This window comes from Sceloporus occidentalis, unplaced genomic scaffold (genome assembly GCF_023333645.1).
Source record: "Sceloporus occidentalis isolate IW3139 unplaced genomic scaffold, rSceOcc1.0.p SCAF_1, whole genome shotgun sequence".
Lineage (NCBI taxonomy): Eukaryota > Metazoa > Chordata > Lepidosauria > Squamata > Phrynosomatidae > Sceloporus > Sceloporus occidentalis.
This window is the reverse complement of record NW_028316981.1, coordinates 128,456,488-128,483,990: the sequence shown is the minus strand read 5'-3', so window position 1 is coordinate 128,483,990 and position 27,503 is coordinate 128,456,488. Positions and strand designations below refer to the sequence as shown.

The window sequence follows — 27,503 nt, the reverse complement described above, 5'->3', positions numbered from 1 at the left end:
GAAATGTCCCAAAGTCATTTAAAAACAGTAACATTGCATTGTGGGTGGGAAGAAGGCTCCATACCTTAGCCATGATCCAATATGGTCACTGGCAGAAACTTGATCTATGCCAGCACTCTTCCACCAGGTCTTCTCCTCCATTCCTTCATTTCCCACATCACCCCTGGCCAAGCAGTGGCTGGGTGGGTGACGGGGTCCTGAGCACCATCCATCTGTGGTTTTGCAGCCAGGATGAATGAAGAGCCATCACCTCCCAGATCTTTGGGCAATATGCTTTGGCACAAGAGAGTGATGCTTCCACCTCTATGCCATATGCAAAACTAGCCAGATGTTGCCCAGCATCTTTCTGTCCATGTTAGCCACTGATGGGCCACCAAAGTGAGCCCCAGTTTGCTCCTGAGGTTATGAGTATAGGAATGTTCTTCCTTCCACATGACTTTTAAAGTACACGCACAGATGTACTGGGAGGTGTATCATAAAGAGAACACTTGTGGGGGTTTTGAGGGGGGCACTGGAGGAAAACTGTGCTTTCCTGGGGTCGGTTCTCTTTGTTTTAGATGAAACACAGTTTTTAAAAATTACGGTTTGAGGTAGACAAGGTCCTCCAGAGGGCCCACATACCACATTTTATCCCTCTCGGGGCCCAGTGGCTGGGTCAGGCCAGCATAGCTCTGTTTTGTGAGGACACAATGTGTGGAGACCCAGAGGCATGCTAAAGATTGCTTTGTCATGTGGAGAAGTCAGCTTAGGCCAACATTGCCCCATCAAACCAAACCAAATTATCATCATGCCAATTAATTCTTCTAGGTCAGATTCTTACTGCCCCCCTTTTTTTCTGAGCAAATGTAGCATTTTCTAATAGCACTTCCTGCTCAGTGACTCCAGCAAGTAGCATGGGGAAAACGTGCTAACCAATGTACCTTAAAAGAACATACCAGATAATTGTGTCCCAGGCTTTAGGCACTCTAGAGATTGATCAGTACTAATCTGAAGCCATATGGTTTTGCCTAAAGAGATTTGACTTGAATTGAAACAGCAGGACAGCAGCTGAGAGGTCCTATTCTCCTTAAAGGCGATGGTGGTGGTGGCGGTGGTCGTGATGGGAAACAAATACTGGAACTGTGAGCAACTTTCTGTTTTCTATTTTAGCTATCAGTTGGTCCAGTCCTCACTTTAAATGAATGACACTCCACACATTATCCAATGACAGCCCCTATTAAACAGATCTTACTGCTTATTTGTAAATGAAAGTCATTGTGGTGTAGTGGTTTCAGCATTGGAACAGGACTCTGGAAAACAGGTTCCTTGTGCCCCGCACAGCCATAGAAATCACTGGGTGACCTTGGGCAAGTCACATTCTCTCAGCCTCAGAGGAAGACAAAGGTGCAAAAAAAAAAAAAATCACCCCATGATAGGCTCAACTTAAGGTCACCATATATCTGAGATGACTTGAAAGCCCACAACAACTGCTTATCTGAAAAAGATCTTCATGTTCATTTGTCTTTTTTTTTCTTTTTCTTTTTAGGTTAAAGTGTGTTTTGGGCTCTGTAAATTTTCACATGTTCAAATGGCTGCTCATCATTGATTTTTTCCCATGGTCAAGGGGGAGACAAACACAACACAATAATAGATGTCCAAAGAGCTGAAAAAGCAAGCAAGAAGCAACCCACAAGCCTATGCTAGTTTTTGCTCCCAGACTGAACAGGGTTTGGTTTTCTGTCCTGAGTGAAGATTGCATGCTAAACTGCTTCCTGAAACACAGGCCTGTGACCTCCCTGATTGAGTCTATCAATTGAGCTCTTTCTATTGCCTTCAACTTTTCGTAGCATTACAGTAGTTTCAGTTTTATCATCTTGGTTTCCAGGGATTGTTCAGGCTTGATCTGTTCAAGGACCCATTTGTTTGTTGTTTTGGCTGTCTATCCTCAGCACTCCTCTCCAGTATCACGTCTCAAATGAGTTGATTTTCCTCTTATCTGCTTTCACTGTTTATCTCTCACACCCATACATGGTGATGGGGAAAACAATGGCTTGGGAAATTCTAATTTTAGTGCTCAATTGTATATCTTTGCTCTTTATGATTTTGCTTAGCTGCCCTTCCCATTCCAAGTCTTCTGATTTCCTGATTGTAGTGTCCATTCTGATCAGTGTTTGATCTAAGGTCTTCTTCATCTCCTTTTTTAACCCACCCTTAGGACAAAACCTTCACCTTCAGACTGTTTCCAAAGTCACATCTTTTTATGCGGACATTATGTGTCTGGTAATTATTTTTCACTGCTCTTTTTGTATTGATTCTTGCATGTTAATTTTTTAGGCCTAGGGCTTTATGAGTCATAAATAGAATTTTGAACCATACCCAGAAACACACTGGCAGCCAGTAGAGCTGTAGTGGCTTGGGAGCTGGGTGCTCCCAGGCTCACGGCTGAATGGAGATCTACTCCTTTATAGTGAACCTGAATCTCCAATAGAAGCAAACTACCATCCACCATAGGTTGGATCCCTGTTCCCTGATCTGCCTGTCCATCAATTGGGAGCAGCAACAGAAACATGAAGACAATGTGAAATCTATGAGGAGATTTGCTGTTGCTTTCCTCTGAGGCTGAGAGAGTGGGACTTGTCCAAGATTAGCCAATGAGTTTCCATGGCTGAACAGGGATTTTAACCCTGGTCTGCAAGAGTCCTACTCAGACACTCAAACCATGATACCACACTGTGTTTCCGTTGTCTGTACAATGCTTGTACTTTTTTTTTAAAATAAATTTTATTGAATTAAAAAAAAATTTACATACCATACAAACCGTAAATTACACATAATACACACGTACAGTACAAATGATACAAATATTTATACATATATCCCTAAATAACAAACAGTACACTTGTTCCTTAGACAACAATTTAAAATCAAACAACAATTAACATAAAAATTGACTTCCTAGAGTTTACCAATACACTCATTCTTATCAGTTTGCAGGTATTTAAAGATAATTTTTCTACTACTTTTTTTTTTATTAATAAAGGAATTAGCTTTTGCTTTTACATCAGGTTAACATATAAATTTATACAAACTGAAACTCTGCCCTGAAACATATCTGCAGGTATATATAATATGATAATGCGATAAAAATTAAATCCCAATTATTATTTTTTAATTATATATATATATATGCATAACATTGTATAATTTAATCCAAATTTCTTCCTTTTCCTTGTACGGTTGATAGATCTTCTAGGATAAAGTAAAGAAACATAGAATTAATATCAAGAGCATAGATAATACCCTTTATGATGATAAATGATTGTTGAAATTCTGAATCGCATTAATCTATGTCACATTTAATATTTTTCTTCTTTTCTAGGAACTCAAGGAAAGGATTCCAGATTTTCCTACAATTTTCCCATGAATCTCCATGCACCAAACAGGTAAGTTTATCCATTTCTATTAGGTCTAATACCTTTAATATCCATTGATTACAGTCAATTTTCTCTTGGTTTTTCCAGTTTGCTGCAAAAATTAATCTAGCTGCTATTATTAAATGAAATAATAATCTCCCGTACTTTTTTTCTAGACTATCATCTATTATCATACCCAAAAGGTAGATTTCTGGTTCTTGCTTAAATTTATGATCCAGTATTAGCTGAATCCATTGGTGTATCTGTTTCCAGAATACTTTTGCATAAACACGATTCCACCAAAGATGGAACAAGGAGCCAGGCGCTTTTCTACATTTCCAACAATTTGAGTCAGCACCTTCGTATATTTTTGCCAATTTCGTAGGGGTCAAATACCAACGAAATTGCATCTTATAGTAGTTTTCTCTTAGGGTGTAGCTAGTTGTATACTTAATTCTTGTTCTCCAGTTTTTCTCCCATTGGGCTAGAGGCAATGTGTGTTGAAAATCCTGGGCCCATTTAGACATCGCAACTTTAATGTGTTCTTCTTCCATCTCTTGGGCCAGTAATAGTTTATAAAATTTAGCTATTTTTTTAGGTTTGTTCGACAAAAGAATGTCATCTAGTTCCGTTTTACCAATGTCCAGGCCAGGATTAATTTTATCTATACAAAATCTTTCTTTTATTTGCCTATAGGTGAACCAGCCTATGTTCAACCCTTCTTTAGTTAGTGTTTCCAGAGTTTTCAAGCTTATATTGTTTGTTGATTTATCTGTTGTCAAAAGGTGGTGGTAGTTAGCCCAACCTTTTGGTATGAGATCATAATTTAAATGGAATGCTTCAGTAATTGAAACCCAAAGAGGGATTTTAGGAAATAGTCTAGGTTTGAGTTTTTGCCAAGTTGTTATTAAGGCTTTTCTTATACAATGATTTTTAAAGTCCTGATTTGCTTTTAATTTCTCATAAAAAAGATAAGCGTGCCAGCCGAAGACATTGTTGTATCCTTCCAATTGTAATAGGGGCTTATTATCAAGTGTACACCAGTCCCTTAGCCATTCTAAACAGCACGCGTAGAAATAGAGTTTTAGATTAGGAATTGCCAGGCCTCCATTCTCACCGCTATCCTGCATTTCTTTAAATCTAACTCTTGCCTTTTTCCTTTAGAGTTAGAGCAAGGCAAGACAATGCTTGTACTTTTTTTTTCATTTCGTCTATTCACAATCTACCACCACTTGGAATAAAATCTGCCACCCGAGGTAACACTTTGAAATGTTGAGCCACTGAAATGGGTGGCAATCCATGAGATCTTGTGCCATGACAAAACTGATTAGCCTTTAAGATGCCAAAATATTATTATTTTTGTTTTTCTAACAATTGTTGTGACATCTCCCACAAGTGTACCCTGGGCAGAAGTGATATTGGAGTGAACTTCATGTGTGTCTGTGTAGATGGATCCCCAACCCACCCACCCACCCCACTCCCCCACACACATATTACTACCCTTCTCAGGGGGATGTCAAGGAAGCCTTTTACAAGGTGGGGGGGAAGGGAACTAAGCAGCAGGAAGGCAACTCTCAGTAATTAGGACAACACGAGAGAGACTAGAATCAAAAGTAAAAGTTGGCAGAAATAGAACCCTGAATACAACTGTCTGATGACTAGTGTCTTGGGAGAAGGATAAGTACTATAATAGTCAATGCAGAGAAGTAAAAAGTGACAAAAAGGAAGAACAAGAGACAAGATCCAAAAATCAAAGGGAAATTTAAACCAAGACTGGGGATGCTCTATGACTAGGAGGGGAACACATTACATGGCCAAGTAGAAATAAAAAGACAATGAAAACCATACACAGAACTATATAAAAGAGATGAAAGGATGCCAGATTAATTTGGGGAAGAACCGTGTAAAGATGAAACTCCAATTTTAGAAAGTGAAGTAGAAGCTTCAATCAGACTACGTGGGGGAAATAAATCATCAAGAATCTATGGCATACCAATAGAGCTGTTTCAATCTATTCCAGTCCTGTGTAAAATCTATCAAAAACATGGAAAAGAAAAGAACCTCCCAAAGACATCCCAATATACATTCCAGCTTCCAGGAAAGAGAACACCAAAGAGTGCAGTAATCACAGGACTATCGCATTAATCTCCCTTGCAAGCAATGTGATGCTCAAAATTCTACAACAATGACTTTATATGATATATGGAGCAAGAAATGCTACATGTCCATTCTGGGTTCAGGAAAGGAAGAGGCATTAGGGATCATATTGCAAATATAAATTGGATAATGGAGCACACCAAAGGATTTCAGTGCTTTCTAGATTATAGCGAAGCCTTTGATTGTACAGATCATGAAAAAGTATGGATCACTCTTAGAGAAATGGTTGTACCACAATATTTGATTATCCTGATGCATAACCTTACTCAGGAATATAGGCTATTGTTAGGGCAGAATATAGAGAAACTGAATGGTTTCCAATGGGCAAGGAAGTTAAGCAGGACTGCATTTTATCACCCTGTCTGTCTAACTTGAATGATGAACATAACAGGAAAGCAGGATTAGACTTAAAGGAAGGAGGTGTGGAAATTGGAGGAAGGAGCATCATCAGTTTAAGACGTGTGGGTGATACCATACTACTAGCAGAAAATAACAAAGACTTGGAATGGTTACTGAAGAAATTCAAGAAAGAAAGTGCACATTTACAGATGAACATTAATAAAATAAAAATAATGACCACAGATTGTTTACATAACTTTGAAGTAGATGATGAAGACATTAAAATAGTTAAAGATTTTCCATACCTTGGCTCAGGTGTTAATCTGAATGGAGACTGCCGTCAAGAAATCAGAAGAAGACGAGGACTTGGAAGAGTAGCTATGAAGGAACTAGACCAAATCCTGAAGTGTCAAGATATACAACTGAATACTAAAGTTAGGACTACCATCATATTTCCCATTTCTATGTATGGTTGTGAAAGCTGGACAGTGAAGAAAGCTGATAGGAAGAAAACCAACTCATTTGAGATGTGGTGCTGGGGAAGAGGTCTGCAGATATTGTGGCCTGCTAAAAAGCCAAATCAATGGATCCTTGAGCAAATCAAGACTGTACTTTCCCAGAAAGCCAAGATGAATAAATGGAGACTATCATACTTTGGCCATATCATGAGAAGACATGATTCACTAGAAAAGACCATGACAGTAGGAAAAAAGAAAGACTGCAATGCAGATGCACAGACTCAATTAAGGAGATCACGGCCCTGAATCTACAAGACCTAAGTAGGTCTGCTGAAGACAGGGTGACTTGGACGTCTTCATTCATAGGGTGGCCATATGTTGAAGTCAATTTGACTGCATTTAACAATCACAATCACAACCACCACAAATCACATACACACACACACACACAGAGGCATATTTAAATGAGCTTTCCTTCTCATTTCTATCTGGAAATCCTTTTCAGCCAAAGGACATGGGCTAACTCACTCTCTCTTAACAGAACTTACACCTGGTGATTAACAAAGCTATATAAAACACGCTAATCAGTTGTAATGAAAATGAATGCAACAATTAACACCATGCAATCACATTCCAGAATGAACACTGAAGCCTAAGTCTTCTCATTAGACTCAACTAGAGTAGACTCATCAAATCAGCTTTCCTATGTGTTGGCTCACCATTCAATAACTGATTCAATGGGTATTCTCCAGCTGGTCTAAAAGACAGGATTTCAGCTTCAGGATTCGGTTCTCCCACTGGCTGTCTTTGCCTCCCTTACTTCAAAACAGCACAGTACATGAAACTTGATAGTGCTTTGGAGAGCCAACATGGTGTAGTGGTTTGATTATTGGACTCTGGTGATCAGAGTTGTAAACTCACTGGGTGACCTTGGGCAAATCACATCCTCTCAGCCTCAGAGGAAGGCAAAGGCAAAGGCAATCCCCCTCTGATGAAACTTGCCAAGAAACCCCTATGTTGGGTACACCTAGGGTTACCATAAGTCAAACTTGACTTGGAGGCACACAACAATAACAAATTGTTCCCAGACATTAACCAGCTCCAGGATGTTGATCTGAATTGGGACTTGCTAATTCACTGAAGGTGTTTGCTCTTCTCTGCTAATTCATACTGATGGTCTAATGTCACATTGAAAAGAGTGTTAGTCTAAATGGGGGTGACACATGCGAGGGCAATTTGAGAGCCAGGGTGATGCAGTGGTATGAGGGCTGGACCAGGACTTCACTCAACCCTGGAAAACCACTGGGAGACCTTGGGCAAGTCACACACTCTCAGCCTGAGATGAAGACAAGGGCACACCCTGCTCTGAATGCATCTTGCTAGTTTGTCATACTTTGGAAGGCACAACAAGGAGGTCAGTTAGGGAGGCAGAAAGTGGCTGAACCTGAGATTCCTCACCCTGGTTTAAGGAGGAAGTTTCCAAGCCTTTGTATTCTGCAACAGCAAGGGGGAGGAAAAAAGAGGAGTTTGCACCGACATTTTAATTATGCATTTAATTACTTGAGCCAGTGTGGTGTAGTGGTATGAGCATTGGACTATGCCTGTGGAGATCATGGTTTGAATCCTGGTTTGGCCATGTAGACCCACTGGGTGTCTTTGGACAAGTCACACTCTCTCAGCCTCAGAGGATGGCAATTGCAACCCATCTCTGAAGAAACATGCCAAGAAAGCCCCATGATAGGTTTGCCTTTAGGGTCGCCACAAGTCAGAAACGACTTGAAGGCACACAACAACGACAACAATTTAATTTGCTGCAAATAACGAAAAGGGTGGATTTTTTTTAAATTTAGTTGTACAACTTCATAAAGTTCCCTTTGGCCAAAAATTTGGAGCGAGGGAGAGAAACATGGATCCTGATTGAGTTTATTTCTGTTTTAATTCAAATTTCTATCTCGAGATCTCTCTCAGTTCCACTCTTAATGTCATTTTAAGGATGAACACAACACATATAGATGGTCTTATGTGCTCTAAGGGTTCAGCCTGAAGAACAAATATGTTTTGTTAGGTTTGTCTGTTGTTGCTGTTGTTATGTGCCTTGCTTGCGAATCTTCTGGAAAGAACAAGGCAGCCTTTGGCCACTTATGTGTGCCTGCAAGTCCTTTCTGTCTTGTGGTGACCCTATCATGGAAGGCACCTCAAAATGGAGGAGCTTCAAGAGAAATGGAGGACGTCACTAAAGGTAAAAAAACACTCAAAGGAGGACCAAGTTTGATTACTCTACATTGAAGACAAATGAAGGGCGTAGCCAAATAAGAGCTAAAATACACTCTTGTCAATAGAAACCCATGCTTCTCAGCCCTGCTCAAAATGGAGGGCCTTTGGGAACCCCTCCTGGACCAAAGATTCAAAGGGAGAACATTCCAGAAAAATGGAAGGCACGTGCCCAAAGAAGAGCTCAAATCACTCATAGAATAACAGTAATATCCTCTCTCTCATGCTCAAAATGGAGGACCTGTTGGCTGAAATGGAGGATGGGACCAGGGGAAAGGAGGACCAAGTCTGGTCACCCTACATTCAAGACAAATGGAGAACACAACTAAATAAGAGCTTTTTTTTAAAAAACCCACGCCTATCCAGAGAAAGCCATGCTCAAAAATGGAGGACATTTGGGAAAATCCTCCTGGAGCAGAAAGTGAAAATGGAGGACGCTCCAGAAAAATGGAGGACATGGCCACATGGAAACTAGAAACATTCCAAGCAAGGTCAAGCCCTGCTTTTTAACTTCTGCTCAAAATGGAGGATTTTAGGGATTTCTTCCTGGGCAGAAGGTGGAAATGGAGGATGGGTCCTAGAAAAGGAGGACGTGCTGGTCCCAAAGGAGCCCTGGCTGCCCCCGCCTGCTGTGTCTGCTGTGTCTGTGCCTCTCTTTTCCTTTCTCCTGGCTCTGGTTATGTCTGTCTGTGTGTCTGGCTTTGAAGGGCAGCTTTCCTCTGATTGGCCCAGAGCCTCCTTCCCTCTCTCTCCCCCCTCATTCCCCATTTGCCCACCCAGCCCAGCATTCCCCAGAGCAGAGATTGGAGGAGACAGTCCAGCCTCCTCTCATTTGTGTCTCAGTGTGAGTGTGTGTCAGTGTGTGTCTAGGCAGCATAAATAAATGGGGAGCCGAGAGCTCACAGACTGGAAATCTACCTCCATTCATAGGAGAAGTTGGTGAGCCACAGGGCAAGGAGAAGTTGCACACTTGGAAGCCACCAGAAGACCAGCAGGTGGAACTTCTTCCTACCACAAGGTGTGGACCAGTAACCAAAGCCTCTCTTCTCTTTGCCCCCAGAGAAACCTCCCTCTCGAAGCATCATGTCCTTGGCAGTGAAGGAGAAGAGCCAGGTGCGCCTGGTCTTCCTAGGTGCGGCCGGAGTGGGCAAGACGGCCCTGATCCAGCGCTTCCTCCAGGACACCTTTGAGCCCAAGCACCGGCGGACGGTGGAAGAGCTCCACAGCAAGGAGTACCAGGTGAGTGGGGCCACCATCAAGGTGGAGATCCTGGACACCAGTGGAAGCTACTCCTTCCCAGCCATGCGCAAGCTCTCCATCCAGAACAGTGACGCCTTCGCTTTGGTCTACGCCGTGGACGATGCTGAGTCCTTTGAGTGTGTGAAGGCATTGCATGAGGAGATCCTGGAGCTGAAAGAGGACAAGTTCCCCCCCATCGTGGTGGTGGGCAACAAGGCGGATGCTGGTGGGCTCAGGCAGGTGCTGCCTGAAGATGCCCTTTCTCTAGTGGAGCTGGACTGGAACAGCCGCTTCTTGGAGGCATCGGCCAAGGAGAACGAGAATGTGATGGAGGTCTTCAGGGAGCTTCTCCAGCAAGCCAACCTGCCCAGCCGGCTGAGCCCTGCCTTGCGGAGGAGAAGGGAGACCTTCCCCAAAGAGCCTCCCCTCCGGCCCCCCATGAACAAAGCCAACAGTTGCACTGTCTGTTGAACTAGAGGAGAGTGACATACATAGGGATAGACATGTGTACAGGTGTATATAGCTCAGGCAGCCTCTCCATCCAGAGACCCTGTTCCAACCACCACCACCGCAGTCAGCATTATGGTACTAAGTCATCATTTGTGTGGGATTTTTTTTTTTGGGGGGGGGGGGCTTAGAAGCTATTAGTGAATTTGTCATGACTTGCCCTCATGAACACAGTGATTCCAGCTCAAGTGCCGGAAAGCCACAGGTATTTGTGTCTTTTTCATGCCTTCACTTTTGAGTTGTGACCCCAAAATCAGGTAGCCCTGATTCCTCCTGGCCGCACTGTTAAGAGCATACATCTACCTTCTTCTCCTCAAAGTTTTCGGATTGGAATTGATACCCTTGGGTCATGGACTTTGGTCAGGGCAAAGGAGGGATGAGTGACCAAACAGGCAAGGTGGCTGACAGTGACGAGCTGCAGGAATCCAGAAAAGAAGGATTTGGGGGATCCCTTAGGAAACACAACATCCATTTGCCATGTTTATTTCGTAAGTGACCAAACAGACTCTATACACTGGAAGATTGGAAAGAAACTTTTTCTGTCTGTATACCGAACAACAGTTATGTGTTGTGAATAAGAGGTGTGTGTGTGTGTGTGTGCACGTGCGTGCGTGCCTGCGCATGTAACAAACTATTGAGTTTTTTTACTTTTAATTTCCACACTGACCCTTTGCATGCACATGCTATTTATTGCTCAGATTTGGTTAACACTGAGCTAACCAGGGTCTGAGGAATTTCTGCTTATGTGTTATGGAACAAAGGATTCAGAGTCTATGTCTGATTTGGGTTATTTTTAAAAAGTATTTCAAGTATTGTGTCTAATAAAATAAAAGTAAAATATTTGTGAGGTGTGTGCTTTTTAAAAAATGTATTTTATCCTTTGCTGCAAAGAGGTGGAATGAGAAGACAAGCATACACACACACTGAAACTTGGTTGGCAGATATTTACACAGTTTCTTGGTTTCACATCCTGCTTTTATGCTCCTGGCATCATGTCTTTAGGACATCCACCCCGCTGAGTTTTATGTAGGTTTATATGCTCTCTTGATTTCTGTGACAGACACGGTAGTCCAGGGACAAGATTGCCAGATTTGCCCCCTAGGAGATGGTGGCTGAAACCGCTCCTGAGCTGTAAACTCTTGGGGAGGTGGGCCAGCGGATCACTCTATTTCAGCTGGGTTTCTGTTCTGTAGAATGGGAATACAAATGAACAGTTGTGTTGGGTAGAAATACAAAAGAAACACTGCACATCCTCAACTCGTTTTTTGGGAACTAAGTCCCATCATTCTCAGTGGACTGTGACTGTGAGCAATGCTTTTCAGGATTCTAACTCAAAGGTGCTCTGGAGATTAATTGCAGCCACTTAGATGCTCTAGTTTTACCAAGTTGAGCAGTAGATAAACATCATTTCTTCTGTCACAGTGGGAAATGATGAAGAGCTGTAGAATGATATTTTACGTATTGGAATAAAAACATAGATACACTGGCATTGAATGGAATTAAAGTGGAGAAAAAGAGAGAATTGCTGGAGATTGCATGTCTGTTTGGTCTTATTACCTGACTACAATTTTCATCCTCTTAAATAAAATCCCATTCAGGGGATGACTTCTTCAATTCGCTTTTCATGTTGTTGTTTTTAGTCTCATTTTTATGTATTTTCCACTTGAAAGGAAATAGTCTCAAATTAAGAATACCACAAACCATTTTAAAAACATCCATGGACTGGACCAAAAATACTTGAAACACCTGGACCAAACAGTCTTGACTGCCCAGCTAAAACTAGACACAGATGAGGAGGCCAAGTAACTTGACCTCGTTCCTCAATGAAACCAGGCACTGCTACAAAAAAGGACCTACTCTGTATCCTCATCAACTTAATCTCTCTTAGTGGTGAGGCATCTAGCAGACACTTGGAAGACAAATGAAAACTACAGGCAGGTTCATTACAGAAAGGAGGTAGTTTTTTTAGATAACTTAGCTAAGAGGCCCAGAAACAAGTTAGGAGCTGGTGTGGGTATACAGCTGGTGCAATGCCACCTAGAAAGAGCTGGCCAGAAGGTAATCTGACTGCTTCATTTTTACACAAGATGTGGCTTTTGAACATCTTTAAAGGGCAGCAAGCTGCCAATTGTATTTTCTTTCTATAACCAGCTAAGGACAGGCAAAGAGACTAGGAAAATTAGAATATCAATACTTTATGTAGTGTTCTTTTTCTCTGTCTCTTTCTCTCTGTCACTCCCATGCTGAAGATGCTGCCTAAGGCAGGAACATGAGTGTTTTTTTTCGTGCCTTCCAGGCTGTTATACACTATTCCTTGAACGTATCTGGGAAGAACAAGAGCCAAGGAAAGAATTGTGGATTAGAAGGAAGACTTTCCATCTGACGTTAAAAGGCTGCTCTTCTTGTATTTTCTCTTGGGACGTTATCAGACAAGGGAAATTGAAAGTATAATCCAATGGCAATCTGAACGCAATCATGGGGTTTAACGTTATTGCGTGATAGATCACCACACGCAATTTTGGGCAATGCCAAGCTATTTTCAGGCAATGGGAAGTCAGTTTGAATGCAATTCAAATTCATGCAAATTAGCTGAACTAGCAAATGCACGTGAATGCGTTCTGGCCCCACTTTCTTTTCATTAGAAATTAAGAGAAATTCCTCCCGTGTGATAAACTCCATAGGAAGACCCAACTCATCATCATTCCCAGAAATATTGTTAATCTAAAATTCTCATTTTCTGAACCCTGCCTGCTTCTACTTCATCTGTAAGGTCCCAATGTAAACCATATTTTGTTTAATCCAAGGGTTTTGGATCCCTTTCTCTCTGTTCATCTTCAGCTGTATCTTTAATGTAGCATGGGTGCCAATGAGATAGTTGTTGGGAGCAGGTGCAATAACAGAAGAGAAAACCTCCTCCTACTCCTAGTACAGCTTTGGGATATGAGTCCCTAAAATGTACCATTCAGTTTCATGATAGTTGGTGAACAATACAGATGCCCTTTCCTACTGCTACCAATTTGGCACCACAAATCCATGTGTGATGCTTTGTAGAGTAAACAGATGCATCACTGCCCTGGGGTGCTTCCAGACATGGGATGCAAACAGATCAAGGAAAACGAAGGAGAAAAAGAAGAAGATGATAGAGGTGAGTGTAGCCAGGGGGAAAATGATGAATTCATCTTAGTTAATCCTGTCTGATCTTGGAACCTAAGCAGGGTCAGCCCTAGTTAGTATTTGCATCTAAGATCATCAATGAATAGCAGGTCCTGCAGGCTATATTTCAGAGGAGGGAACTGTCAAAACCACCCCTGAATCTTTCTTACCCAAGAAAAGCCTATGAAGTTCATGGGGTCACCACAGGCCAAAAGCAACTTGAAGACTGAGAGTAACAAAAAACAAACACTTAAGCTTACATGATGACAAAGGGGAATATGATAAAGCCACAGATGTATGTAAAGCTGCCACTGAATCCAGGCACATTTAATTCCTATCCATTTCAATTCAAGAATCTGCTAAACACTCCAGCTGACACCAGCAGGAGTTAAATATGAAAGATCAAGAGACACCCAACATTCGCATAAGATAAACATTAAAAAGGGTGTTTCACATTACACAAATTAGAATCTATTACATTAAACATGGAACATCCCTATACAGCTTATTTAATTTGCTCTCAAAACAATCATAGGCATTTGTTATTCTTGTTGTGTGCCTTCAAGTCATTTTTGTTATTTATGGTGCCATCTTCCAAGGCTGAGAGAATATAACCTGCCCAGAGTCACCCAGTGGGTTTTGTGGCTGAGCTGGGAATCAAACCCTGGTCTCCAGAGTCCAACACTCAAATCACTACGGCTAAAATATTTATATCCTGCCCTTTATTGTGGGCTTTCAGGGCAGCACACAGATAAACAATTTAAGACTATTCCTGATTGAAACAATAAAATAGCCTAAACAGGATGAAAACTTAGCAACATGACAACAAATTAAATTAGTTTAAAAGGATACAACAATTAAAAGCATATTTACATTTAAAGTGAATTAAGTCCCAAAGGTTTTGATAAAAAGCCAAGTCTTGACTCGGTGCCAAAAAGAAACCAGCCTTGGTGCTGATTGGGCCTCCAAGAGGATGGGATGTAACAATTGGGATGACGCCGCTGAGAATGTCATCTCTCACATCTTCCCACACTGGTGGGAAACAGAGGTGGGCTTCTCCTTCAGACTTCAATCTCTCTGTCTAAAGATGATAATCCAAGAATGATCATGCACAAGTACATCATTCCACACCAGGGATGGGAAAAATGTGTCCTATATGCTGGTGAATTCACAACTCCCAGCATTCCTCTCTATTGTCCATGCAAACTAGTGCTTTTGGGAGTTGCAGTCCAATAACCTCAGGAAGGGCACAGCTTTTCTATTTCCAAATTACTCCCTTGACCATGCGACAGCAGTCTGCGCTTGACCCTACTACAGCATTCCATCCTGTTTGGATTTAACAGCATTCACACTGCTGGAAACCACCTCCTTTCATTGTTAAAAAAAAAAAAAGGCCCAGTTCAGTCTACTTCTTTCATAATTTGCTGAGATCTCAAAGACATAGCTGTTTTAGTCTGGAAAATCAGTATGCAAAGGGATCTTGTAGCACCTTTGAGGCTAACTCAAAGAAAAAAGTTGGTGGCAGGAGTTTTTGTAGACTTGAACCTACTTCCTCAGATGCATGTTTGCAACTGGTACATAATCCGGACACTGTAACTGAGAGCTACATTGCTTGTCTCATAACTTTGCAAGAGGTGAGCACCCTCACCTTCCTACAGTAATTTAAGTTGGCAGACATTTCCATCTGACACTGAGGTTGTTTGGAGGTCATCTGAATCCCAAAGATGGTAATTATTTTTTACATACTGGCACTGACACATAGCCACATAACTACACTTGCATGCACTTTATGATCAAATCATAGCAATTATTTCAGCTGGGTAACTTAAAGCTACCCTGCCCAGACTTCTGTGATTTCCAGAATACATAAGACTGAAGAATCTGGGATCAAATTGTTCCTCAGTAACATTGCTTAGATGTGGGGGGGGGGGGGGGGGAGCAGAAAAGATAACAGGATTTGTGAAATAGATAGATAGATAGATAGATAGATAGATAGATAGATAGAATCCTACCATTTAGTGAATCCGTTGGAACAAAGAAGTTACCTGCTTAAACACACTGATATAACTTGTCTTTGATCAGTGTCTATGTGGAAACCACTATCAATAATACATCAAATTACATTTTAAAAATGAAAATAAGGGGAAATAAGTACATTTGTTTAAGACCATGAATGATTTATCTTTCTTTCCAGTTTGGACAATGCTGCCTTTACTGCTTACTGTATAGTCATGTATAAGTCTAGAAAATTTAGTCAAAAAATTGACCCCAAAAACCTGAGTCGACTTATCCACAGGTCAATGTAAGTACTGTACTTTAACTCTTATTAAAAAAAAAAATCCTGTTGAAAAATAAGAGTGTAATCTCCCTTGGAATAACTGACACACACTCACACCCTTTGCTTTCTCATCCATCCAGCCTTTAGTATGAGCATGAACAGTTAAGCATGCTGGAATTTGGTCAATTCCTTGGCATTGTTTTCCTTTATTTCATCATTTACATCATTTGTTACATGCCCCTAAGTGTTGCCCTTGACTTATCCATGGGTCATATCAAAATCTATAATTTTGTCCCCAAAACCTGCCCTTGACTTATACATGAGGTCGACTTATAGTCGAGTATATACAGTATTTATGTTCCATGAGGTATTTGCAAAGAAACAAATCCAAAGTTAAGTTCTTATCTTCTAAAACAACTTATTGCATAAATGGCTGATTTTTATTTGTGAATTTATATCTGTTTCAGTGACCCTTGCACTGGAAGGTTTGGCTCCTTTTTACTGCATTTACAACAATCTTGCTATTCCTGAAGAGGAATCTGAATGGACTTCTGTCAAGAATTATTTATAAAGTATCCAGTTTGGTTGCTCCAAACTGAAGGTTTCAATCCTGTGCATTCTTACAGTACAGGAAGTCCCACTGAAATCTTTGGGACATAAGAGTGCAAACCTGAAACTCAGTACTGTGACAACACAGCACTTGATCTTGCAATGTTGGACTCTGGCGACATCCAGAGTCTTTATGTATGAAGAGTAAAACTAACTATGATCACACACACATGAATGAAACACAAACATACTTACTTGAAACTAAAGACCACATATGCAATTCCTGCCCACAAAACGCTTTAATTCAAGTCAACTACACCCTCTGCTGGTCTTTGCTGAAATTCTCAATTCTATCAACATCATTAAGAGCCATAATCTGCTAGCACAGATCTGTGGACAGTTTCACACTAGATAGCCACCCACTCCACTCTATAGTTACACTATCACGATGCATCACATAGGTGGCCATGCCTGCCTGCCAACAGTTGTTATCTAGCAGCTAACACACAGGTTGTACTGCAATACTACTTCTCAGTTTGCATGTAGCTGTGGATAACCGAAGACAAAACACATTCACCTCTTGTCAAGTCTGTGCTTGTTGCCCACATTTAAGATTCAGAACATGTTGATTCAAAAGCAATGACTGTGAAAGAATGAGAGTCCTGCTTCCAGCTGTGAACTTTATATGCCTAAGCTGTAGGATGTGGGAATCGGTACCTGGAGGCAAAATGTACGGTGCAAATCAACAGGCCAGTATGTCTGGAACATGTCAGGTGCAATGTCAGGCCTGGCTTGTTCCACATGACACCATTACCCTCAGTTCTGCTTCTGGACATCTGAAAGTGACATGCTTTGAGAGGTAGAAGGGGAGAGGAAGCAAAGTTAATGTCAAAATACTGAATACCCCTAAAAGCCCGTCTTTCTGTCTCTGATTATTTTAATGATTATTTTAATGTTTTATATGCTAATCATATTGTTATGTAGGGATTGTTATGTGTTGAAGGGAGGGAGGGGATAATGGGATATTTTTGTAATGTATGTTTGCTGTGGTTAGGGATGCCATAACTCGGTTGCGCCCATGTTTGTAATGGTTTTGGGGTACTGGCATGGTCACGGTCCGGTTCACTCTAAATCCTGGGTTTGGGCCCCGGCCGGCAGCCATCGCGCCTAAAGGGAACACTCGTCCCCTTGAGGCTGGCTGGGCAATGGCAGAGCAGCTGGGGCAGAGCTGTTTCCAGCCCCACTCTGCCATTGGCCAGCCTCAAGGAGGAGGTGGCCCCTTGGAGGAGGAGGAGGAGGAGGAGGAAGAGGAGTGAGACTCTGGGCCAGCCAGGGGGAGGGAAAAGCGCCCTTTCTTAGTGCATGGCGAGGAGGAGGAGGAGGGTGCCCATTTTCAAAGGTTCCCCCCCCCCCCCAAAGTGCACTTTCTGTGTACAGTAAAGTTTCGGTGAAGAAGCATGGGACGTCAGATTGGGGACAAAAGTCCCTCGCCTTGCCTTGCCTCGCCTCGCCTCGCCTCGCCTCCTCCCTCTCTCCTTCCCTCCCTCCCTCTCTAGTTCCCTACTTACCTTCCCTGCTTGGGTCAGGCTTTTCCTCGGCAGCTGCATTTTCTGCAGGCTCCCTTTGGCCTGAGGAAAATGAAGCCGTCGAGGAGAGGCCTGGGGCTGTCCTCTGCAGCCGCCGAGTCCTCGCCTTCCCTGCTCCCTTCCCTTCCCTTCAAAGGGCTCCAAAAAGAGCCCTTTGGATGAAAGGAGAGGTCTGGGAAGAGCAGGACCAGGCTAGTGCCCAGGTCTCTCCTCTCCTTTCCTGCCTCCCTTCCCTTCCCTTCCCTTCCCTTCCCTTCCCTTCCCTTCCCTTCCCTTCCCTTCCCTTCAAAGAGCTCCAAAGAGCCCTTTGGAGGAAAGGGGAGGTCTGGGAAGAGGAGAGTGGCCTTGGAGGACAGGCCTGGGCCGAGCACACAAGCCCCTCAGAGGAGCCTGCGTCCTCAGTCTAGGCTTGTCCTCCTCCATTTTGATCATGCCTAAGAAACATGCATTTATATTAACATTTTAAAAAAATCATCTATTTTTTTGTGTGTCCTCCATTTTAAAAAAAAAAAGTCCTACATTTGAAAATGTTGTCCTACATTTGTCCTGGTTTGGAAGTCCTGACTTATGGCAACCCTAGCTGTGGTTGTAAGGCACCTCGATCCTGATGGAGAAGTGGGATAAAAATAAATTATTATTATTATTATTATTATTATTATTATTATTATTATTAAAAACAGGCCCTGGCACTAGGAAGAGAAGCAGCGGCTCTGAAAAGAATGGCTCAAGATATTCACACCCACACTGTGCAATATTCCAAATTACTTTCTGTTTCACTAGACTTCAGTATATATTAGGCCACACGTGTGCCTCATTCCAGACACCTACCTAGGTGAACAGAAAAACAAAGAAAGAAGAGGAGGAAAGATGTGACAGCACCTTTCAGACTCAATTTACTGCCACATTTCTTCCCCCTCTCCCTCCCTTCTTCCTTCATTTTTTTATGCTGCCAGAGACTAACAAGGCTACTTCTTTGCAAACTACCAAGGTGGAGTATGTCCATTGTTTTCAGAACAGTGTACAGTCAGCTCTTCTTATACACAGATTTTTTATACATGGATTCAAGCATCCATGGTTTGAAAATGTTCAAAAAAGTATAAATTTCAAATATCAAACCTTGATTTTCCATTTTTTATAAGGGACACCATTTTGCTATGTCATTATATTTAATGGGACTTGAGCCTATACAGATTTTGCTATACATGGGGAATCTTGGAACCAAACCCCAGCGTATAACAACGGCCCACTGTATACGTTTCTTTCAGTAGTCATTTCCTGCTTTTTGTCTTTGTTAGCTGCTTTCACTCAACTTTGACCCATGACTGAGAGACTTCCAAGTTACCTAAGTTATTAGTTACCCTGCTAAGGTCATTTCTGTGTCTTCCCTGATTGGGTCTATCCATCTAGAATGTGGTCTTCCTCTCTTTCTACTGCCCCCGCCACCTCTCCTAGCATTATCAACTTGATTTTTTTTCCTGTTAGCTTTCTACTCTGTCCAGCTTTCACACTGATACCAAAAGATGGGAAATACGATGGCATGGACAATTCTCACTTCAGTATTCAGTGATATACCTTTACATTTCAGAATCTTATCTAGTTCCTTCATAGCTACCCTTTCCAGTCTTTCCTTACTGCAGTCTATATTCTGATGAATGTTTGAGCTGAATGTAGAATTATTTTGATGTCTTCATTGTCTAGTTTAAAGCTTTCCCTTGTGCTGGATGTCTCTCTCTCTCTGTGTATGTGTTAATGATATATGTTTTAACCTGGTTTTAATTTTTATTGATTGTCTTTTATCTTTTGTATTTCGTGGATTCTTACAATGGTTTTAATTGTTGTTAACTGTGTTTGAGTCCTACTGCTTTATTACACTAGGGGGCAAACAGGATTTAAACAAAAGTTAAATGAGAGTTAAGAAATTCTGCCAGTTTTCACACCTTCTTATTTTGAATCTAATCCTGATTTACATATGATGTTTTTGGCATACAGGTTAAACAAATAGGGTGATAAAATGCAGTCTTGCCTGACCACCTTGCCAATTGGAAACCACTGTTTTTCAGTAATCTGTCCTGACAGTAAACCCCCCCCCCCCCAAAGTCAGAGTAAAACTAACGAAAATTAACCATAGTCACGGACATTGTCAGGGAGGAAAGCAGAAAGACATTCTTAACCAAAAAGAAAGGTAAACTCCAATGCAGTGGCATTACTAGAGAGATGCAGGGGGTGCAGATGGCATCGATAACACCCCAGAAGAGGGGTGACACTCAGTTGTGCCCTTCTCCCTCTGCTCCCCTCCAGGCTTGCCATGGCCGTGGGGGACTTCTCACAGGAAGACCTCCACCAACACAGCAAAGGAGCAGGCCTCTCCTGGCTTGCTGCGGTGGTGGAGACATCCTTAGGAGGAGACCTCCACCACTCAGCAAAGGAGAGGCCCAGTATGCCCCTTTGAGCACCAGTTTGCAGTTGAAATCACTCAGATCAGTTCTTACCTGGATGGAATAACTGATACAGTCCCAGTAGATGCAGTGAACATAGACTTGGCCACCGCTTGCTGAATAATAATTCTTTTCAGTTTGTACAACCTAACAATGTGGAAGCACTACATGTCCACTAGTCCAATGTTGCTCAAAGTGGTGGTCCCTGGACGTAATGTTGACTTTGTGTATGTTTTCAGCTATCTGCTTTATCACACTAGGGGGCAAACAGGATTTAAACAAGAGTTAAATGAGAGTTAAACAGGAAATGCTTGATGTTTATCACACGGCATTTCCTATTTTACACTTGTTTAACTCTCGTTTAAAGCCTGTTTGCTCCCTAGTGTGATAAAGCGGCATGTTGCAATCATTTTATGTTGCAAGCCACTTTGAGACTCAGTCTTTAGTGAAATGCAGGGTGTAAATGCAGTTTACAACAAGAACAATGTCTCTGCGGGATTGCAACAGATTAAAAGCAAAATAAAATAAAATAAAAATAATAAATAAATAAATAGCCACAGCAACAAAACATATCTGTTTACAAAGGTTGCCCCATCCCCTACAATGATGGTTGCAGGGGCAAGATGGCTAAACAGGTTAATGTTTCATTGGAATGTCCAGTCTACCGGATGACTCCCACAAACCCTTCCACCACAAACTCTGATAAAGTGGGCCAAAGTATGCGTAATTTCTACTGTGAAATTTCTCCTATGAAATGTTAGGACAGCAGGAGTACCCCCCCCCCCCACCAAATAATATGATAATTTGAACATTTATTGGGGGGAGGTGTTCTCGGTAGACCACTGATTAAAATTAAAAAGATAAACTTTGAATTATTATTCTAAAAATCAAACCACATACATAAGTCCTATTTTGATAATCATAGCCATGCACTTCTGAGATGGATGCACCTGCTTTCTTTTTTGAAAAGTCATTGAATAAGTTGTAATGTCTGTTAGCTTTAGCCTAACACAGGTTTAGCAAAATAATCTTCAATTTCCACATTTTAAAAGAAAGATTAGTAATCTGAGCCAGCACATTTCCTTCTTTTTGGTGAAATATCATGAAAGCACTAGAATCTGTGTGAACTTGGATGCTAAGCAGGGTCAAACCTGGTTAATACTTGAATGGATAACCACTAAGAAATACCAGCATTATTTTAGAGGAAGGCAATGGGAAACCTCTTCTGAATAAACTGCATCAAGAAAACCATATAAGGTTGAAAAGGGTTGTATTTGACTTCAAGCCACATAACAACTGACTGGACACCCTAGCTCCACTGTGGACTTAAAGTCAGCATTTGTAACGAAGGATGACTAGACTGGAAATTTTGTCAGTAGTTCAAGCAATTCAGATGGCAAATCTATGTACAAATCCGTGCTACCTAGGAGGCAGCTCCACAGAATACAATATAGGTTTTAGTGAAGTATGGATCCTGGGAGAGTTTTCACAGATGAAACAATGAGAACCATTACACTCAAATGATTCAAAGTGACTTAAGTGGGGTTGTACATTACGTATTTTAGAGCATTTGAGTGCTGGTATGCTGTTATACTAGACAATTGACTATATGAGCCTTTCTTAGAATATAGGAGTGTTCACTTCCTTCAACATTTGACCCCAAATTTGAGAAGAGAGCTCAGAAAAAATGCCCTCAGCAGCCCCTGTTATGTTACTCACAGAAATTATGTTACAGTTTTTGTTATTAGATTGTACTGTGTTATGTTAGAGGGGACATCTGGTTAGGAGAACGTACAGTGGGTCTGTGATATCAGTTGGGGTTTGATTCCAGGACCCCTGTAGATGCCAAAATCCATGGATTCTCAAGTCCCATTAAGTACAATGGATAGTAAAATAACGTCCCTTATATAAAATAGCAAAATCAAGATTTGCTTTTTTGGAATTTATATATTTTTTTTGAATATTTTCAAACCATGGATGCTTGAATCCATAGATAAAGACTCCATGGATGCAGAGGCCGCCAGTATGAGTCCCAGTGTTGGAATATTGGGTGAATTTGCAGAATTCTGCAGAAACCTGTAGAATTTGCAGGATGATTTGCAGAAAGGCTGGCAGTGGGATGTGCAGTAAGAACGATGGGATGCGAGTGAAGGGGATGACATTCAGACAGAATGAAGGTTTGTATTGAGAAAGAGAGGGATGGTCTGACAGACTGTGTGAAGGGAGATTGTGTATTGGATGGAGACCAGTTTGTCTGCAAATATTAAAAGAAATGACAACTTCAGGGGGTTTTTGAGTTGGAGGGTAGAGAGTGAGACAAGTCAGATAACATTAAATTGTTATTTACTAAAGTTACATTATTTAACATAACTACTCTCTGTTCATTATACTAGCCTTGTACAGGCAGACATTACCCCTTCTAGAGGAATTGGATCCAGTGGGAATCCTTATGGCAGCATCCCCATAGGAAGAGTGTGGGAACTGGGGGTAGAAGTGGTAGAATTGCCACACTTGCTAGTAATGTGATCACCCACTTGTTCTCCCTTTCCTCTATGCCTCGGCCACATAGAAAGAAAAGGCAGGTATGTAAAGAAGCCATGATACCTGCTATTCCTTCTGCCTATTGCTTGCTGGCACCTTTGGCCCTCCAGATATTTGGGCTCACAATTCCCATCAGTCCCATCCAACATGGCTAGTGGTAAGGGTATGTGGGAACCATCAAAAGCATCTGGAAGGATCAAAGGGATGGGGGAATGAAACAGGACCTGGAGTGTGGGCTCCAAACAATATTGAGCCCCGTCTGACGCCATGATTCGATACCTCAAAAAGACACTGTTTGCTGAGGTTTCAGATATATCAATGTAAATTTACTTCTGGACAGGTGTGACCTTGAACAAGTTTCACTCTCTCAGCCTCAGAGGAAGGCAAAGGCAAACCCCATGTGAAGAAAACTTGCCAAGAAAACCCCATGATAGATTCACCTTGGGGTCACCATAAGTTGGAGATGACTTGGAGGCACAACAACAGTTCGATGAATTAAACTTTTGTAAATGAATGCATATCTGGGGTTACAACATAGCCTTAGAATTACAGCCATGCAGACTGCAATAATTATATTTAAACATTTATATCTTCCCACATTTCAAGGAAGCAGGGTGTTTTACAAGCACAGCACATTGCTTAGGAAATCACTGCAGAAAGGGAACTAAGGCCGAATGAGGCTGTAACTGCAAGTAGGTGGTATTGAGGAGTGAGGAAATAAGAACAAGGTGTTGGTGGCCAAAACTGTGGGCACCATCAGATCTGTCCGGTGTCCCTTCAGCTTTTCCACTGCCTTCCAATGTGGGAGTGGATACTGTCCTGCCACCTGCTTTTAAACTAAGATTCAACAGCCAGTCTCCTTGTTTTTTGTACCTGGGACTGCTGGTGGAGAATTTTTTCCCCATTGCCTCATGCAGCAAAATGACGGATAGGCCCCAAGTATTCTTTAATGGAAAGCAAGTTAAATCTCTCTGCTTATTACATTATACATATTCTAATGTAATCTTGAAATCCCGCATACTACAAGCAATTTATTTTCAATCCCTCTAGTAATAAAATACAAAAGAATGTGACCTGAAAATGCATCTGTTACATTGCTCCTGGAGTGCTGCTGCCACCTCTGACATTGATGGGCTGCACAGGATGCTCAAGATGATTTTAGTTACTCAGTTGTCAGAATGCTTGTACTCCATTTTCTCTGACAGGAAGGGAAGATGTATTTTTGGCTGGGCTGGAATACATACAAAATATCCATGACTCCAGCGTGAATTCTATTGTTAATCTTGACTAGAGTAGAACCACTGAATCCATGGTATTTACCTTTATGTTGACTCACGTTGGACCCACAGATTCAATGGGCCTATTCTAGTTGGGACTATGCAATAGAATTCCTTTCTCTCTGGGAATGGCTGGAGATCTGGGATGGAGTTGTAAGAGGCTGGGAAATGAATGCCCCATTGACACTGCACAATTATATATGGCGGATCCTTGTTATACACTAGGGTTTGGTTCCAAGATCCCCCATGTATAACAAAATCCACTGATGCTCAAGTCCCATTAAGTATAACGACATAGCAAAATGGTGTCCCTTATATAAAATGGAAAATCAAGGTTTGATATTTGAAATTTATACTTTTCTTGAACATTTTCAAACTGTGGATGTTTGAATCTGTCTGTAAGGGCTGGCTGTAATGACACTTTACTTGCCCTACCATTGCCCTTTGGAATGCTGGGATTTATAGTTTGGTGTGGCACTGGAGCTCTCTGGGTGATAATTCTAAATATCTCATGAAACTACATATCCTAGAATTTGATAAGATGCATCCACGGCAGTGAAAGTGGCATCAAAGCACTATAATTCTGTAGTGTGCAAGCAGCCCAAGACAAAGAAGGAGTCAAAGAAGGCCTGAAGAAACAGGAGATTGTGTATATTGAAATGAACTGAGCAGTCCATTTTCTGCTCAGTTCATCTCAATATATACAGTCTCCCATTTCTTCAGGCCTTCTTTGTCTCTTCTTTGCCTTCTGGTGCACAGTTTTAATGTACAATATATAAAACCATTTCAGGTACCTGTGATGAACTAAATATGTATCCAAAATATATGTAGCCAAACCATATCCGCCCTCATATGAGTTCATATGATGGGCATGAACTTTATGCTAATATCACTGAAGCACCTCTACACAGCCTAAAAAAGGAGGAGAAAAATCAGATATTATTAGTATGGAAGAAAGGAATTGCAACATGGCATCTAACTAAAATTCATGCTAACAATGAATAGGAGCTCAGCATTTCTGTCTGGTCAAATACTAGCTAAATTACAAAACATGAAAATTCACAAGAAAAGAATGACAGAATGCATTAACCATCATTAGCTAAAATTAAAAAAAAATGTTTCTACCTCCAGAGGTGTCAGTTTTTTGCTCAGCTTTAAGTATTAATTTACGCTAGTGACCATAACAATAACACACAGCACTGTATTTCGTTTTGTTACATGTTGCATTACAAAGTGTTTTCTCTGTTTTTGTTGACCAGTTTGACCTTTAGTTTCAAGTGAAGTATAATTTCTGGATTTTGAGGCATTTACTTTCTCACTCGTTATATTTCTTTCACCAACCTTTATTGCTATTAATTGCTCACTAACAATGTATAAGGCTTACTTGGTGGTGTATTTGTGGTGTGCAGTTCTCACTTGCAGGGTAATGCTAGGATGGCAATGTCTTTGGATTTCATGCATGGTACTAGACCCTCCAGTTAAGTGAAGACCACAGGTTGCTATTTACATGATAAAAGCAGACCACACCAGTCCTCAGTAACAGCCACTCATTAGCAGTAATTTAAATGTTCCCTCAAGCCCAATTTAAATTTTAAAATGTCTGAAATACTAGTGCAGAATTATATATCAATTAACATTTGAAATTATGGATTTGAGATTATGTACTAGAGTACATAAGCAGTACTTGCAACCCAAAGCTACCTCTCCTGGACTGCTGGTGTGCATACTGACAGAGCTTGGAGAAAACGTTTTTGGACTCAAGGTCCCCCCACCTTACTTAAACTAAGCTCCCATTATTGCCTAAGCTTTATTTGTACACCTAAGAGGTTTATACACTACTTTTTAGGCAAATTTCACAAAGCCTTTTACAAAAAACACACCCAGGTGCTCCTAGAAGCTTCCAAGTGTCCAGCATCTTCCCATTAAGGGAGTGCATCCCTTTTTTATTTAATCATGGTGGATACTTGATTCTAAAGCTAGCTCACATTGACCAATAAAAAAGGTAAAACATTTTAGGTTTTGGAGCTAATGATCTCTTTAGGTGGCAATGCTTACTAATTTAAAATGTGGTAAGCTAGTCCTACTACATCTGTGGGCTCTCTCTTCTGCTGCGACTAGAGTTCAGATACACAGTCCTGCCATTATTATTATTATTATTATTATTATTATTATTATTATTATTTATATAGCGCTGTAGATTTACACAGCGCTGTACATACAATCAATAAAATAGACAAAAAGAAACCTGTCTATGGGGTACATTCTACAAAATGAGAATATACATATAAAATACATAATAGATGATAGGAGTCAATAAAATAAGTAGGCAACAAATTAAAAACGTCAAGTATAAAATATCAAGCATCAAATAACAATCACACGATGCCTGGAAATGCTTCCCTGAACAGTATAGTCTTCAATTCAGTTTTGAAACTGGTTAAAGAAATGACGAGCCGTGTTCATGGGGGAAGGAGGTTCCAGGAGTGAGGGGCAGCAAGTGAGAAGGGACAAATCTGGGAAGGGGCAGAGAAAATCCTGGGCTGAGACAGCAGACCTTGACTACCAGAATGGAGGCATGGGTGAGAAGGTGAGGAGAGAGAAGCTCAGATAAATAAGGAGACATCATGTAACACCTGCTGTTAAAAGAGATGTACTAGATCTCAATTTGATTCTGGTCTAAATTCATCCTGGTGATGAGATTCAAAGTCCTAAATGGCCTAAGGGACATTGATATAACTATATAACTTTCTGAAGAGAGATCTTCTGAAGATGCTCTCCTGTGTCCCACCAGTGGGAGTTAGACACTAGAGGACAACATGGAAGAGGATCTTCTCGACTGTTGCACCCCAGTTGTGGAACGTCTTCTTATTGATGCCCAATTGGGGCCAATGTTAGTTTCTTTCCACCATCAAGTCAGAACATGACTTTTTATTGAAGCCTTTGGGGCCTGGTTTATTTTTCAATTGTACGCACAGATGATTTAAACTATTTTAGCATTTTAACCAGTCTTAACATACAGACTGGTTATCTTGTTTTTATCTTGTTTACACTATTTTATTGTTTTAAAACTAGAATTATCTGAAATTGCTTGTGTTAATTTACTTGTACAGTGCCTTGAGATCTCATGATAAAGGCCACGACAAAAATGTATTAATTACACAAATTAAATTCATTAAAATCATTCATTCATTCTGGCCCAATGGAAAGCAAGAGCCTTCTTATAAATCATTTCCCCCAAGATCAATGTAAATGGTAACTTGTGTATAAAATGGCCAAAAGTTAACTGAAAAAGGATTCTAGCTTGATTTACACTCTTGGCAA

General features: G+C 41.1%; 1 protein-coding gene across 1 annotated transcript; it reads left to right on the top strand.

Annotated features, from left to right (window-relative positions):
• Nucleotides 1-2,201: 2,201 nt before the first annotated feature.
• Nucleotides 2,202-11,831, top strand: LOC149322123 (GTP-binding protein Rhes-like). Its single transcript, XM_089507749.1, has 3 exons — nt 2,202-2,259; nt 3,359-3,422; nt 9,678-11,831. The coding sequence occupies exons 2-3, from the start codon at nt 3,410-3,412 to the stop codon at nt 10,325-10,327; spliced, it is 663 nt and encodes a 220-aa protein (XP_089363875.1). The 5' UTR covers nt 2,202-2,259; nt 3,359-3,409; the 3' UTR covers nt 10,328-11,831.
• The last annotated feature ends 15,672 nt before the right edge of the window (nt 11,832-27,503 follow it).